Source organism: Glandiceps talaboti, chromosome 2, assembly GCF_964340395.1.
Source record: "Glandiceps talaboti chromosome 2, keGlaTala1.1, whole genome shotgun sequence".
In the NCBI taxonomy this organism is placed as follows: Eukaryota; Metazoa; Hemichordata; class Enteropneusta; family Spengelidae; genus Glandiceps; species Glandiceps talaboti.
In genome coordinates, this window is record NC_135550.1 from 28,666,765 (window position 1) to 28,683,827 (window position 17,063).

Below are 17,063 nucleotides of genomic sequence, written 5' to 3' on the forward strand. Positions count from 1 at the left end.
TTTGGGTGTCTAGTTGGGAAATTGTTCAAATCAAAATGATCGCATCACAGGTGTGTGATTTGGGTCAAAAAATGTGATTTTTGGTCAAAAAACTTAAACTCAGAAACTACTGGGCAGATTGGTGCGAAATTTGGTGGGAACAATCTTAAGGGGGTGTAAAGTAAGATTTGTTCATGACGGGATGATTCCATCAGTGATATGCAAATTAGGACTAAAAATGTGTCTTTTTGGTTAAAAATCTATAATTCTAAAACTACTGAGCAGATTGGGCTGAAATTTAATGGGAATGTATCTAGGGATGTATGGACAAAGAAATATTAAGCATACCATGATTCCATGAGTGATATGCAAATTAGGTGTAAAAATGTTCATTTTTGGTCAAAAACTTATATCTCAAAAAGTACTTGGTCATTTAGTCTGAAACTTGGCGAGATGTTTCTGAAACTGTTATTCTGCAGATTTTCTTAAAAACATTTTGACAAAATTGGCCCTAGCGACCATGACCACGCCCTTTAGCAACAACCAAATGGCAGTATATTTTGGTCAAATAACAACATCATCTGGTAAGCAAGTGAGTAAACATTCAAAAAATGTATGCAAATACCCTAGCAACCATGACCACGCCCATAGCAACAGCCAAACGGTGGTGTATTTCACAAAGATAACAACAGGGTTTAATAGATAATTGAATAAACATCCAAAAAATGTATGTAAATTTGCATAGCAACAAGACCACGCCCATAACAACAGCCAAATAATCACGTATATTGCAAAGATAACAACAGGAATAGAAAGACAGATGAATAAACATTCAAAAAATGTATGCAAATACCCTAGTAACCATGACCATGCCCATAGCAACAGCCAAACGGTGGTGTATTTCACAAAGATAACAACAGGGTTTAATAGACAATTGAATAAAACATTCAAAAAATGTATGTAAATTTTCCTAGCAACAAGACCACGCCCATAGCAACAGCCAAATGATCACGTATATTGCAAAGACAATATCAGGAATTCATACACAAGTGAACAAAAACACACAAATGTATGCAAATATATCTAACAACATGACCACGCCCATAGCAACAGCCAAATGATAGCATTTATCGTAAAGATAGCAACATGGTTGGATAGGCAACTGGATAGTTATTCAGCAAATAAACACCTATTGTTAGCATAGACTAGCATATGGATAAACATTTTTAAAAACTACAGTTGTGCTACAACGCCATTGGCGGTATTTTTTCATTTAATAGTTAATATAGCATAATAATGTGTATATGCATACTTATGTATATGTTATTATGTACAATATATATACACAGTCTGCCTCAAATGAAAATCAGGTAAATTTTGAAATATATTTGAATTTTAAAGAATCTAAGGAATGGCTTAAAGTATTATTCAACTCCAAAGATTATATCATGATATCAAATGGTACTGAGTTGCTATATGAAGCTTGTTTGTTGTCGATATTACACAGCAAATACCATATGATAAAATTTAGATGAAAATGAGAGATATATGTTATACTTTCATTAGTAATATTTATTGAAAATGATGTCATTACACTCAGCATGCATGCATAGATCTGATAGTCATCTGTGTAGCCAGGAAATGAGAATTAGCTCAATTTCCTTAATGTATCTTGTCTCTTTCATGCTAGGTAGCATCGAATGTAATAGATAAATATGGCAGGGGATTGATTGTAGCTTTATAGATATTAGGTACTCTGGAAAATGTAATACAGTTTTGACCATTGATGCAAGATATGTGCTGTATTAAATTGAAATATGAAAACTGCACTAAATGTTTCAATTGTCAATAGAAATATATATAACATTATAACTTAAAACCATTGTCATCCACTAAATGTTTATTTAGAGTTGAGTAAGATTTAATTAGTATAATATATTATAGTAAACTGGCAAGTTTGCCAGTACACAGGCTTATTTTATTGAACAGAGTTATAAGTTTTTACAGTTAGTCAGTGTATGAATTGTTTGAAATAAATGCTACCTATGCCGTCATGATTGATATGTGTTAGGAAAGATTGAATTTTGAGAAAGTGATGACTTTAGTAGTTTGATTGACTATTGGATAGAAACAAATGGTAGATAATCCTTTGACTCAAATACTAATACTATTGGTAGTTGATATCATCAACAAGACATTATGAGAAAACAACATCTCAGACATTAATGAAAACATTTTCCAGAATGTATACCTCATTGCTCTTATGACATTACTTGTGTAAATGTCTGGATATTCATTAGTGTTTGAATTGTTCAACATGTGACCTGGAAGTATGTGTATATCAATATACCTGTAGTCTATGACAGTTGAAAAAACAGCTGTTGATTTAGCAATGCATGCTGGTATAGGTAAGACTGTTGTATGATGGATACATCACCTGCTAATGCTGACCTTACCAAAATGGCGAAATGAATCATATGCATGATTTCCTAAAGTGAATTCATATTCATAAAGATGAATGACGTTAAGTAACATTTTCTATTCTTAGTATTTCATTTATGAGGTATTTTGATTTTAACCTAATTTTGTTAAAATTGTGTGTACCGCAAATAGCATGAAACAATGCATTTTTAGCTCATACAAATATTACATTCTGACATTCATAAATGATGATTACATTTTAATGTGTATTGAGGTTAGTATATAAATAGTTTAGACATGAACATACATGTATTTATAGACCTGTACATACTACATTAACAACTACCTGTAAACCTGATTTGATGGTGTGTTGGTCACACAGATTTCAAGTATACATGCTAAATATCATATCCAAGGCTAAACAATTTTCCAGAAAGAATATATAAAGTCTTAACAATTTTTAGTAAAATATTCCAAAGGAACATTCAAAAAAGATTTTTTGTTCCAAATACATTAATGATTAAAGTAAGTTTGTTTACTAATTGATTGTACTACAAATAGAACAGTTACCTGTAAATGACAGCACATTTGTGTATAACCACAATGATCATGTCCTTATTTGCATATCATTTGCATGCAGGTATGCAATAATGTTTTTGGTATTGCACTACAGTGTAAATACCATTAATATGTGCGTGTACAGGTGCGTGTAGTCTGGATGCCAGCGTGGTTTGTAGCTAGTAGAGGTGTAAATGACAATGATACTGTATAGGAACTAGACTAAGGGTGCATGTCATCTCTGGTACATATGAAATAAAAGAAATTACTGAGTACAATCATTTGATAGACACAGAAAGTAATAATTGTAAATTTAAGTATAGGAACTTTAAAAAAATCAGAGTATTTGATCATCATAAGATTCAGAAAAGACAAATCGCAGACATTGTGAATGTAATGTGGTTGAGTGAGTAATTGATAGTGGGATTTATAACGCTAGATTGAGCCATGGTACTTGATTATAGCACCTAATGAATAGGCAGGAACTTGACTTATACAATTATACATTTTTTGTCTTCATAAATTTTCATGAGGCTGATTATTATTGTGTATCCAGATTTTCCATCAACTGTATGTAAAATGAGTAAAATATGAAATTTGAAATTAAAATTCAGATTACGTATGTTCATTGGGAATATTTCAACTTTGTGATGTCAGTTGCAATTTGGTTACCACATGTGTGTTTGAGGGATTGTAGGTTCATTTGATCAGTGTTAAGCAAATACCAAATTAGACAGTTTATATTTGACAGGAAGAAAATCCATATTTTGTTTAAAGCAAATAAATTGTATGTGATGGTGGTTATTCCAGTTATCAGACATGTTATCTAGGGGTTAACAAATGATTATAGAACAACTGTCCAATGATTGAGATAGTGACCTAACAAGTCAACAGGTTATCAGAAGATGAAGTAATCATTTAAATGCAGCACAGACATTTACCCTGGAAGTCTACCATGATATTCAAAGAATTGAACTATTAATATATTTATATGCAAATTTGAGGCAATGTCATTCCAGAATTATTCAGTCTGTCGCGTGTGTGTGCAAGTGTTCTAAATATGTAATAAATTCACAGCTGATGTATGTTCTAGTTAGAGTTAAAACAACATATGCTGTCAAACAGTGTAGTTGATGCATTACTAACAGACCAATGATTGATACTTGTATGCTTAGATAATTCTACAATCACATGTATTAGAAAATAATCTTGCTAAAAATAGTGTGGATTTGAATGTGAAAATTCAGTACATTCCATGGAACACCTCTGTGAAAGTTTCTTTTTAGATACATATTCAAATAGTTGTTTCATACCTACTGGAGGAAAAAATATTTATTAACACTTATAAAGAGGTTTGGTATTACTTTGTTCATAAATAGTTTGGATATAGTTACATATATAACCTGGTTTTGTACTCAGCTATCATAATACAGGGCCGGTCGGGAAAGTGTACAAATCGCCTTCGTTAACTAGTTCAACTAAATTGATTGTACAGATAGATTTCATTCATAAGACTTGACAGGATGTTTTTCGTAATTGGAGAAATGTACTTGGATATAGTTAAAAGTATAAAAAACATAATCTGCATAATAGGGCAATTCTCTCTCGATCTGTTAAAACTTCAAATGATATCATTGCATCATCATAATATCTTTATTTAAAATTGTCAAAGTAGATGAGTGGTCTGTAGTTGAATGCTGTTTTCCTGTTATGATTCATTCCCTACCAAGTCAAGTATCCTTGTACAAGTTTGATGAAGGTTGTAGTTTCCTACTCTTGTAGAACACATGTCCCTTTAGGTCAAGCACGGTGGCCTTTCATTGGCAAATTTATCTTGTACATGCTTTAGGATTGGCTTGGCCTTGTTGTAGAGATCAATGTACAAATATACATGTCTTCTTACATTCCTTCTTGTAATAGCAATGGCTACCCAGTAAACCAAATTTTTGTATTAATCATTTCTGGACATGGATGCTTCCTATTTAACTATTTTCATCCTTGGGGTATTGCTTGAAATGTAGTTATCATGTTAGTAACCACCAAGCTGTATCGGCTGCACATGCTGTCTGCAATCTACAATGGTTTCCTGTTGTATTATCTACATCAAATATGTCTAAGTTAACTACAAGATGTTACTATATATTCCCCAGAAGGAGATAAAGATAGATAATACCTTCTGATTACAGAAGACAACATCTCTGATCAGAAGAGGCGATCCTGCCCAGATCCCTGATAAAGCATGAATTATACACAAATATGCCATTACTGTTCTTTTTCGTAATTCCTTAGAGATTATTGTTCCTGAGGGTGATTCTTAGTTAGTAGCTCAATTCCTTCCATCTGAGTAGTGTACCACATTGACTGAGGAGTTTTATCTGTACAGATGCTTTAGTACATAAACCAGCTGATGCTATGAATGAAAATCACCGAAAAGTTTATCCGTGTTTGTGCAAAGCTTCACTATATCTCTAAGTAATACCATCTGCAAGCTACATACAGATGTATAATAACTGTTGTAGCTCTGATAACAGATTACATTAGTAGAAGGGTAGAGCAATAATACTTAATTCCAGTAGCTATGTTCTCTAATACCGTGACCTCCAAACTAAGCCTAAGGACAACATACAGCTGATATGCGACCTCACAGAGATTTACGTGTAGATGAACAGAACCCTTGAAGCACATGCTGTGATCAGAATGAAAGTTGAAAAATTGCAAGTAAATTACAAGACAGTATTGAATGCTTTGCAGTCCTACTTGTTTGTGATGTGAATTCTATGTAATCTCTCTACAGGGGAGTGCAAGTCTCATATAGTTGGATGACCTTTAAACATCCTGATGCAGTTAAAGATCATATCTGATGAGCAACAATTCTGTTTTGTATAGAGTACATGAGATTAAATGTACCACCACGATTGCCACAAATGTGTTTGACATTTCCATATCTCTTGAATTTCTGAAGGAATGGGACTAAGATGATCCTATAACATCACTCTGACGCATTCATAGTCTTCTTTGGTATAAAACAGTCATGTTTTCTGTTCCTTTCAGATAGCAATGGCAGATTACAGAAAGTACTTTGTACCCGGTTCTAGTAGCTATACCCAAAATTGTGTGATTGTAGCATGACTAACCAGCTTTGAATTTTACACATTGATGTAGCTGGTAATGTCAACAGTAGTGTACATGTAATTCATGCAAATGTAATGGGCTGTTTGATAAACTGATTCACTTCACTTCACCCCACTTTTTCTATACCATCTATCTATGAGTATATAATTACATTTTCTGTTTATTATAAAGTTCATATCTTATTTTAGTGTGTCTAATTTTCAAGTATGGACGTCATATTTTTTCCATTTTTAATGTCAGATGATCAAACTATGGTTTAGCTTACATATTATTATATATATCGAAGACAAAACTGATACCTTATAGTAAGGTATATTTATATACAGGCATATTCATAGAGGATGCATGCCTTAAAGTGTGTCATAAATTTGTAATTGATATAATAGATTTATGCCTTGCAATAAAATATTTATTTTGAGCAAACATGTCATGAAATATTAATGACCAAGCTAATTTGATTCCACCATTTCTTTGTGTATTTGTGATTTACATGCTCCAATTTTATTACCTTGTACTTGCAGGATGAGAAAAAGTGTTGCTATAAATATGTAAATAAGATATGTATACAAATGATAACTACATACTATTGATTTGAGTAGGAGAGTAATAATTACTGTATGGATAAAAATATACCAATTGAAAAGTTCCCTCTTTCACAAGTTGTAATAAATTATTTAAAGATAATAAAAGTTATATTTAAATTTGCTAACGTGTAATTTTAGAAATCCAATCTTCTCCGGTGTTATGACATTTGACTTTCAACATACATTTATAGTGTAATGTGAAAAATCATTGAAGCATATCATTTGGGCATTTTGCATAATTTGCACAGTCATATGATTACTGTGGGAGGGAGACTTTTAGAGAGAATCATTAAGTAAATTTGCCACAAAAAGGAAAAGATGTTGATGTATCTGGTATGAATTACTGACTATTCCTTTATAGTTGACATGTTGTGGATATCATTTGTAATTCGCATGTAATGTTCAATCTATTGCTGTACATACCATGTAATTTCTGTGACAGTCAATAGCCCCATCTACACGTAGGTCGTCCTACCTGAGGCAGTCCCAAGTCCTACCTGAGGTAGGATAGATTTGTGTCTACACGTAGGAAGGTTACAGCGTGGATGTCGCGCATTCCGTCCTGACAGTACTATAGGACGAAGTCAGGAGGGTTTCAGGAAACCTCTCAAAGGTGTCCTAAGTCAGGACGGTTTCAGGACAGGTTCAGGACGCGTTTGAGTCTACACGCGCTTCAAACTATCCTGAATCCTACCTCAGGTAGGATTTTTAGTGCCGTGTAGACGGGGCTAATGATTGGACTTGAATGATGAAACAAAGTTTTCTGGATGATATTTTGTCACACTGAACTTGAAATCAGTGCAACATTTCTAAGATGAATTCTGTCTATCTGTAGATTGTCAACTGTACATGACATGAAATATGCATGTCTTGGCAATTACGAAAATTGTTTGAACATTACTCCAACATGACTTTTGTTAACACAGTTACCACTGTGTAATTACCACCAGTGATACAACCTTGCATGAACCAAACAGGGAAATGGGGTTGATATGCCATATGGTCTAATCATTTGTCATTTTTATATGTTTCACAGCAGACACTACTGTTTCTGTCAGTAAGAATAATAAGTAAAAGTATATTGAATTTGTATTGTATTGTAATTTGATGTGTACAATATACATGTATGCACTTTTGAAAACATGATTGTGAACATTGAAGCATGTGTATGTTTCAACAAGAGGCATAATTAATAAGCTTTTGGCCCCACTATTAACTATGATTGTCGTACTTATCCAAAATTAGCCCTAAAATCCCTGACCATACCCACCATATAGCCATTTGAGAGCTTCAGTCTGAAATAATACCACAAAGGTATCACATCCCTTATATGGTTTTCCTTAAGGTTTCTTATATGTCTTGCACTTTAATTGATCAGTACACATAAATGATGAAATAAAGGTGTATTTTCTCCATTTTTTTTACAGGGAGATAAAGTAAGCTTGATGTGCACAACTCAAAGTAAATGTAAAGAAAGACAAGAAAGAGTATGCCTTGCAGCGGAAGGATTTGCTAGTAGACTTGCTTACTTGGAACCTACATCAGATCAGGTGGGTACAGTATAAAGTACAAATTATCATTACAGTTGAAAAATAATCTCACAGTTTTGATGGTGAGCCAAATAACTGTCAATACCAAATGGTACAACAAAAATCCCATAAATGCAATAATAACATTGTGTAACACAGGTTGATGGATTTCAAAATTATATACGCATACACCTGTATCAGTTTATTGCATCTGAAACTGTAGATTTATAATATATATTTAGCTGTAACTATTTTTGGAATAAACCTTGGATATCTGTAGTGGGGATTTAAGAATCAGTGCCATGTGTTACTTTGCTGCTCATGATGTAGCCTATTCTGTAGTTGTGAAAGAAAAAGTACAGTATAGGTTATTTATGAAATGCTGTTTTCAAGGAAATTGGAACCTGTTTAAGTTATCCTTGGCAAACATGAGCAGACACTAAGCTTTGGCAGTACATCACTAGATGTTTGTATTATCTCAATAATAGGTCTACTTGATGTTATTGCAATTGATCCCTGGGTAATATCATCGGATATAGTCTCCTCAACAGTATGAGCTCTCCTTGCTGAAAATATTGTATAATTGGGAAGAATACAGCCAAAGAGATCTGTTTATGTATATAATACATTTTATAGCTCAACAGTGATTGATGAAATACTAATTGTGAATACTGTTTGTCTATAGTCTAGTATATTTTCATAGACATGTACTTTGATGTGAATGTTTAAACCATTGGTACTCTATAGCTAGTGGAGTAACAATGAAGAAAGGACACATACTTTATAATTTTACAGTTTTGGAAAAAAAGAAAGATTATACGAAACTGCTGACATTAACAAAAACCAATTGAATTTACCATTGTAGTATGCCTTTATTGTTGGTAAGTATCACGTTGGCACCATTTGAAACATGAACAGTTTGGTTTTCTTGCTTAAACCAGGTGGTAATAACTTTTATTGATGATTACATGTAAAACCAGTTTTGCATACTGCTATGGAAATGAATGCAGAGAAAATAAGAATACAAGTATTCACGGAGCATAGAAAAGGTGAAGAGTCAGGAGTAACCTTTCCCCACTCTTGTATTAAATGGAAATGTAATCTCTGTGGATAATCTGAGACAGGAACCAGACAGGGAATCTCTACAGGGAATAACACTGGGTTTCATTGGAATGACACAACACATTCTAATTAAAGTTTCAGTCAGTAGATGACCATAGAATGCATCCCCTTGGAGCCATGGCTTGAAAGAGAAGATCCATTTAACTCAATAACTGGTTAGGATAAAATATGGTGTTAAAATTAAATTTGAGTATTATTATATCATCTTTTTTTTTAAGCTTCTGAACACGTCCTGCTAAGTCAGTGTGGAGTCAGTGCCTTTCATTCAAGGAAACTTTGATATCAAACAATTAATTGCGCCAACCTACCTACCTTGATAATTTTCTGTGAATGTAGCTTTGTCAGGGCTGTTTTGAATATTCCTACAACTCAAGTGCATATCAAGTATGTGTGATATCCATTAAAAGAATTCTCATCCATCAGTCCTTAAGTTTGCCTGAAATCTCTTTTCCATTTCCTACTCAATCTTCAAGTCAATTTCGTCCCTTTTCTTCTTTTAAATATTTTATGGCCTCTTTAACCTGAAGAGATTGAATACTTTGAATTGGCCCTGTTTCTTGAAAGGGGTCATACATGTGTAATATATTGCATTTCTCATTATACTTGTCATATTCATGCAAATCCCCCCCCCCCCCCTCTACTGCGCATAGGAACAAAACCATACTTCTGTGAAACAAAAATGGATATAAAAACAAAACTACAAGATTTGTTGTATTCTTCAGTTAGCAAACTTTTAGTAGGCCAATGTTCATACCATATCTCACTCTCAGTCTACTGGGTTACTACTGAAATTTACAAGCTCATTTGGAATGTTGGGATAAACTTAAATGACCTAAGGGTTATATTTGTGTCAAAAAGTTCAAGCTGATGTGATGTGTCTATAGATATAAGATAAGTGTGTGGTAACAATTACCAATGGACAGTGTGTATGAAGAATGTCTTCTATAATAACAAAGCTAACTGTTTAGTGTTGAATCTGAATTAATGAACAAATACATACACACTCCTCATAACAATTCTGGAAGAAGAGAAATTGTTGAGAATTAATGAAGAACAGAAATTCTTAAGAATTTATGAAAAAATCACTGTTTAACATGGTAAGGACAAATAACTGTTTTTAATAGCACTACAGTGACAATGTGTATAAAAGACTTGTTTCAACAATGCATTGTGTTACTTTAGGTGTTATTTTGAAGATTAATGCAAAGTAAACAGCTGTGTGGCACGATTGATGGCACATTCTTTTTAAATTACTCAATGTTAGCATCAGAATAAATTTGATTAAAGAGAGGCCACATGTAACCTCCAGCATTTACTTTAATTTGTATTATTTCACTGGAATCTGAACAGACCCATGAACATCATACGTAAAAGTTTGTGTTTGCCAATCAAATGTCTTAAATCAATCCACCTTCTGTGTACTTCTACATCAATCCACCATTTAATTCTTCTGTTTACTTCTACATCAAATGTCTTAAACATACTTCTGTGTCATAATGTTACAGATATCAGAATACAAAATTATCAATGAGACAATTGAGATTCAAGTTGACCTCATATTATGCATGAATGTAACCTTAAAGATGATGAATAATTAATTGCTTGCAACATTTTATGAGCTGTATTTTGACATGTAAAGTTACATTTAAGTGAAGTTTACCACCTCCAGATGATAAAATAACAAATTCCTTGACCCATTGTTTCATTGTGTGTAAACATTGACAGAGTTTACAGTGTGATCGGTTTATCTTTGTGATCAATTCTTGGTTTGTAATGGATGATAGACAGGATTTTTTTTGATGACCATGTGTTTAAATCATCTGTTCCAGACACATAGAATATCAATGAAAATAATCAGGCCATATAGATAATATGATTAACCTAATTCTTATGTTTTTTTATTATTTATTTTACTAAATTCAACACCTTAAAGTGCAGTATAGAAATAAGCAGGTCTTGTAGTGGACAATATAAAACTACTCACAATATTGTCTTACTCACAATCTTGTCTTACTCACAATCTTGTATCATGTCTTAACATTTTACATTGAATAAAAATCTGAAATAATAAGGCTTGGCATATGCTCTGTTGATTATTTTGCCAGTAATCTCCAAAATTTGTTTGAATTGCTGTCAAAATTCATGAATAAAAGTGAATTGTAAATTTGTTGATAATGTTTTTGTTCAGTTATTGAAAGAAATAGACAAACTAAGGAAAGAAATTAGTTTTGAAATGAAGACATTATATGGCAATATGTTGAATTATATCAAAATTGAATTGTCCTAGACTAAAATTTGTGCTGATATATATGAGTCCTCAGATGTAATGTAAAATTACAATCAGTAATAAAGTTTTAGGCTAAATTCACAGTTACTGTATTCATCCTAACCGTCTGAGGTAAGGAATGTAGATTGAAATGTTATTTGATGCATCATTATTGTCAAAGAGGGAAAATCAAATATACTTGAATAAAGATGAACTGCTTTGTTAGGGAATCAGTGTTGGAAAGTGCGTGTTACAAAATTAATACCGCAATAATAGACTGTAGTATTTAAGGAGAGCTGTTATGATTATTAATTATGGTAATGTCATATATGAAATCTTGGAATAGTATGTGAAATATTGTAATATTTTACTAAATAATGTAATGTAAGAATTTTAAGATAATGTTCAAGAAATAATTTTTACAAACACTTGTGAAAGGAAGTATGTTAATTTTTCTTCATTCTTTCACAAATTATTTTTTGTTATCTTTCCCATTTATAAATACATGTATGTAGTAAAGGCTGGAAACTATATTTATGTCACAAATCCTAACTTATGTTAAACAAACAGCAAATGATTTCAATAATTTTTGTACATAATTGATGCTTGTTGTGTGTGCACTAAATCTTAAATAGTCAAACATAGTATATGTTATTCACTAGCCATAGAAATATGAAACAGTAAATGGTTTATGACTCTAACAGATAAGTTGTATCAATCTTCGATATACAGCATTTACATATTATGCGATCGTGACTTGAATTTATAACTATGTGGCTTCATTGTCAGAAACTAAAAACAATCAAAATAAAAATGTTTGAAATATATGTTCATAATTTATTCACACATTTGTAATGGAACATGTTGTGAATATCTATAAAATAATAATGCTTGAAATTTTTAGGAAAGGAATCTTTTTAAAAAAATATAAATTAGTTTTAAAAGAGTTAAATAATGACATGGAAGCTAGCTTGATAAATCAGCACTACTTGTTAATCATATAATAATTTCACAGTCGTTGATAATCTATTATAGTCTGCTACCAATAAGCTAAGGAGTACTACTATTTTTTTTTTGTTACTGCATGTATGTCTGTATTTTCCAACCATTGAACTGGAACTAAATTGTATGATGCCAGAATTATTTGACTCGATGACATTTCACCAAAATTAATGAGGTGAAATATATATACATCGTTTTGATAGATTTTGGCTTAAATAATGATCACCCCACTGCTAAGATTGAGAAATATTACCATAGAGAAAGCTTGTTAGATGAATTTGTAGTGTTAATATTACTTGGAGAAGGATTGTAGGAAAGGGAAGATATGTTAATTTAACCATTGTCAGTTTTTTTCTTGTCAAGTTTTAGCTACTTTACTTTGTCAGTTTTTCAAGATGATATTTAGTGACATATGCCAAATAGTGTCTTGTTCTAACAACAAATTGACACTTTCTAACTATAAATTATGCCAATTTGGTAGAAATTAATATAGTTATGTCATTTATCAAATAAAACGTGACCATTCATTATTGTGGTAGTAGGTATATGGGATAGGACTGGGTTGCTATGAAACAGTAGACATATTTTACATTATTTATTGCGACCATAAATTTCAAACAACCACAGTAGATTTGATGGATAAGTGAAAATATTACAAATCTCCAGGTATTATCTTGCGAATGTAATCAGTCAGAATTATGACCATGTCAAGAAATATCAAATGTACTGTCAATATCTTATTGCAGATGTGGCAGACTATCCTGACAGGAAATTGAGCTAAAGTAGATTAAAATGTCAGCACCATCAGTGTCTTGCATCCTTTAAAGCCAATACTGTAGCCCTGACCCGTGCAACTACCTGCTTCATTGCACAGATTTGTTGTTAAGCTGGAAAAGATGTTATTAACTTGTGCTGTCAGCTGTACAAAAGAACTTCTTTTTTTTTCAGGATCAATTTGTTGGACATGTTTGTCTGATTAGGAAATCAGTTCCAAACTGTAACCCTTGACCTTTGGCTTCTCTTCTATTCACTATGCCTAAATCTGCAAAATTCACTGTCTTGTATGCTACAGTAAGGACAGTCTGAATAGTGTATGTGACCTATAACCTCATTTACCTCAGACCTCAACAGGTTGTCTCATCAGACAAAGTGCTCTTCTTGAATAGGATGGTTGCTATGGTAATGTTTAGACCTGAGGAAACACATGATGAAATTAGATTGCTTTTAATGATACAGACATGAATTCTTCTTTGCAAATGTCATTGTGAATAGATTAAGTCAGAAGGAAGCATCAGTTGAAATGTGATGGAAATTGTAATTTTAGCAAACTAAATGAGTATGTGAATGTAACATGAAAAGATGATTTCATATATAAATGAAGACAAATTTGTGACAAGATGTAGCTGGTGAGATGGACTTAATATTTGGTAAACAGATTATAAAAGATATTTTTCCACTGTTCATAATTGTGTTCATCCTTAGAACAGAATCCTGAGGTTAGTCCAGTCCAGTGCAATGTGATCTTGCAATACAACATTTATACCATGTCCATTCATTCACATTTCAATGTCCACAACTGGGTCCTTCCCTACACCTTCCAACTCATGTACACAACTGTATCATTCTGTGTTCTTGTCCACCTTTTCTATCTGACCATCCATCCATCAACCCACCCACCTTCCCCTACACCCTCCCACCTATCGGTGTCCACTTGTCAGTCTGTTTTCCTATCCATTTGTCAGCTCATTTGTTTAGTCACCCACCATCTTTCCATTTATCCACCCACCCATATATCCACCCACCCACCCAGTCAGTCAGTCAGTCAGTCAGTCAGTCAGTCTGTTAGTCAAATTAGCAAAGAACATGATGTACTCATACCCTTTATATATTGTACATACAATAATTTCCAATAATTCTATATAGGTCTTCCTGTTATTTCCTGTGCCTTTCTATGATTCTATATATAATTGTTTAGCACAGTCAATCTGTAGTCATCCTGTATTGTAATTGAAATCAAGAATGCTACAGTGCGTTACAATGGTTTTTTATTGATCAAGTCAAACTAATGAGTTCATTTTGTCTTCACACATGATTTAGTACTACCTTGGGTAATAAATGACTTTTTATTGCCTATCAGCCTACAGTTTCTCCTTTTTTGTATGCTACAAAACAACACATAATAAAAAAGATATATTTTATGTGAGTGTAATAGCTTTGTTGTATATAACTCCAGAGAAGCCTGTATTTTTACATATGGCTCATGTTATTCATATGTGAGCATTTTTAAATTTTGATTTTGATGGTCGATATTTTATAGTTATATCCCAAATCAATTTATTTGGAAATGAATAAATATTTTTTGCAGAAATATAATACAATGACTATGATATTGTCATGACGGTAAGGGTACATGTACATCATATGAAATGTTTTATAAAGAGTATTGACATGTTAGGTGAGGATAACAAAATTTAAGGCCTCTTTTGACAAGTAAGAGGTGACATATGGAAATATTGTAAACCCATATCACAGGAAACCAAACACGCACGCAAAAGTAAGTAGTGACTAAAATAAATATTTTGTACATAAACAGTGCACCAGGCTTAGTAATTCATAAAAAATTAGTCTTTGAGAACTAGTTGAAGATTATAAAATTATAAAATTTTCTAGTTGCAAAAATATCTAGGTTTACAATATTTTATGTCTTGTGTACTAACAATATTATCTGTATTTTGCAGGACATACCGCCCTACCTTTCAGTATGTGTTTTTGTACTAGAACAAGCCTTATCTGTGAGGGCCTTGCAAGAAATGGTGACATCAGAGGGACTCGAAGCAGTAAGTATCAATTATGTTATGACAGACTGTCTGAACAGTTTAGTATACCGTAGTATATAGTACAGTACAGTACAGTACAGTACAGTACAGTACTGTACAGGACATACCACTAACCTACAAGTATATGGTATGATATGATAAGTAGTAATATCATATGTTAGGCAGTAAAGTGCAGTGTACTTTATACTAGCCCAGTTTACTAGAATTCCAAACAACCAGTTGTGCAGTGTTGTCTGTGGTATCTTTGTGATGTCATGATGAGGTTGTTGAGGGACTTGTCAACATTCATCATAACATTTAATATCATCCCCTTACTGCAATCAGATCTTAGGACCCTGGCAGTCTGCATCTGTTGTAATTTTGTAGTTGCTTCAATATGCAGATATCTGAGAAACGCAACACTGCCCATAAAATCTGAGTATGACATGAATTTGAATATAATATCATAAAAAATGGCCCAGTATGATTCCTGGGGAAATGGATCATTAATTCATAACAAAAATGGATAAAAGATTCTTTTATTGTTACAAGCATGATTTCAGAAGGATACTACCCAATAGAATTGTAGATTAAAACATTTTTATAGAAATACATAAAGTTTGAATTAATCAGATGCCTCGATAAAACATGGAAACTCTTCCTAAACTCTTGATCATTCTTGACAGTTTATTGAAAATAATTTAAAAGCAAAACATAAAACATTTTACATATGGCTGGACATTAATATTAAAGTTAGCATTGCCTGTATTAGATAAAAAAAAACCTTTAAATAAAAAAACAGTATTTTTGGAAACAGCAATAGTTAAGATGTATGAGTTTTCCAGATTATTTCATGTCATTACTCCGGTGGGAGAAATTTAATCAAACTGAGACATGCATCATGAAGTCTCCAGAGAATGTTTCCATTTCCAGAATTAATGGCATTACTACATAGTAGTAGCTAGCTAGGAGACACTACCTACTGGATAACGTTTTCTGAATTGAAAATTTGAGCCTGATATCTGGTAATTATCTATCTCTACCCATATATCACATCTGGAGTAATAATATGAAGGGATGTTAGATTACCCCTGGGTATAATCCCTGTATTCATTTGGTTTTGAGCCAATCATGTTTACATGCTATTATGAAGGGATCAGCTTTATTTGTCATCAAAAAGAGTTGTTTTGCATTGTGTCACCTCAAAGAGATATGCCAAATGTCTGTCTGTCTGTCTGTCTGTCTGTCTGTCTGTCTGTCTGTCTGTATGTCTTTCTGTCAGCCACTCAATCAGTGGTTTGATCAATCAATCAATCAATCAATCAATCAATCAATCAATCAATCAATCAATCAATCAATCAATCAATCAATCAATCCTGGTAGATGCAATGTATAGAAGAAAAAGAGTCCTGTTAGATACTATGTCATGCAGTACAAGAAAAGTCGCTGTCTTGTATTTTCACAATTACTTCTCCTAAAGATGAACCCTATCAATTTAGTGAGGAATGGGAATGTCTTGCATTATGCATGTCTTCCTTGTTACACATGATTTCCTTTCATTTGTTCTCAGTTGAGATCCTCAGGTATTTTGAAAGAAATTGGCTTTTCTGTCTCAATGGCTGTCGTCATAGCAACAATGCACTAGATCACCACT

The 17,063-nt window shown here is 32.7% G+C and overlaps 1 protein-coding gene across 1 annotated transcript in view; it reads left to right on the top strand.

The window, feature by feature from the left end:
• The window catches only part of LOC144453531 (ryanodine receptor 2-like), a 127,762-nt gene that overhangs the window by 18,137 nt on the left and 92,562 nt on the right, over positions 1-17,063 (top strand). The window contains exons 2-3 of the mRNA XM_078144844.1: positions 8,102-8,224; positions 15,332-15,430. Coding sequence (XP_078000970.1) covers positions 8,102-8,224; positions 15,332-15,430 — 222 coding nt within the window. The remainder of the gene's footprint in view (positions 1-8,101; positions 8,225-15,331; positions 15,431-17,063) is intronic.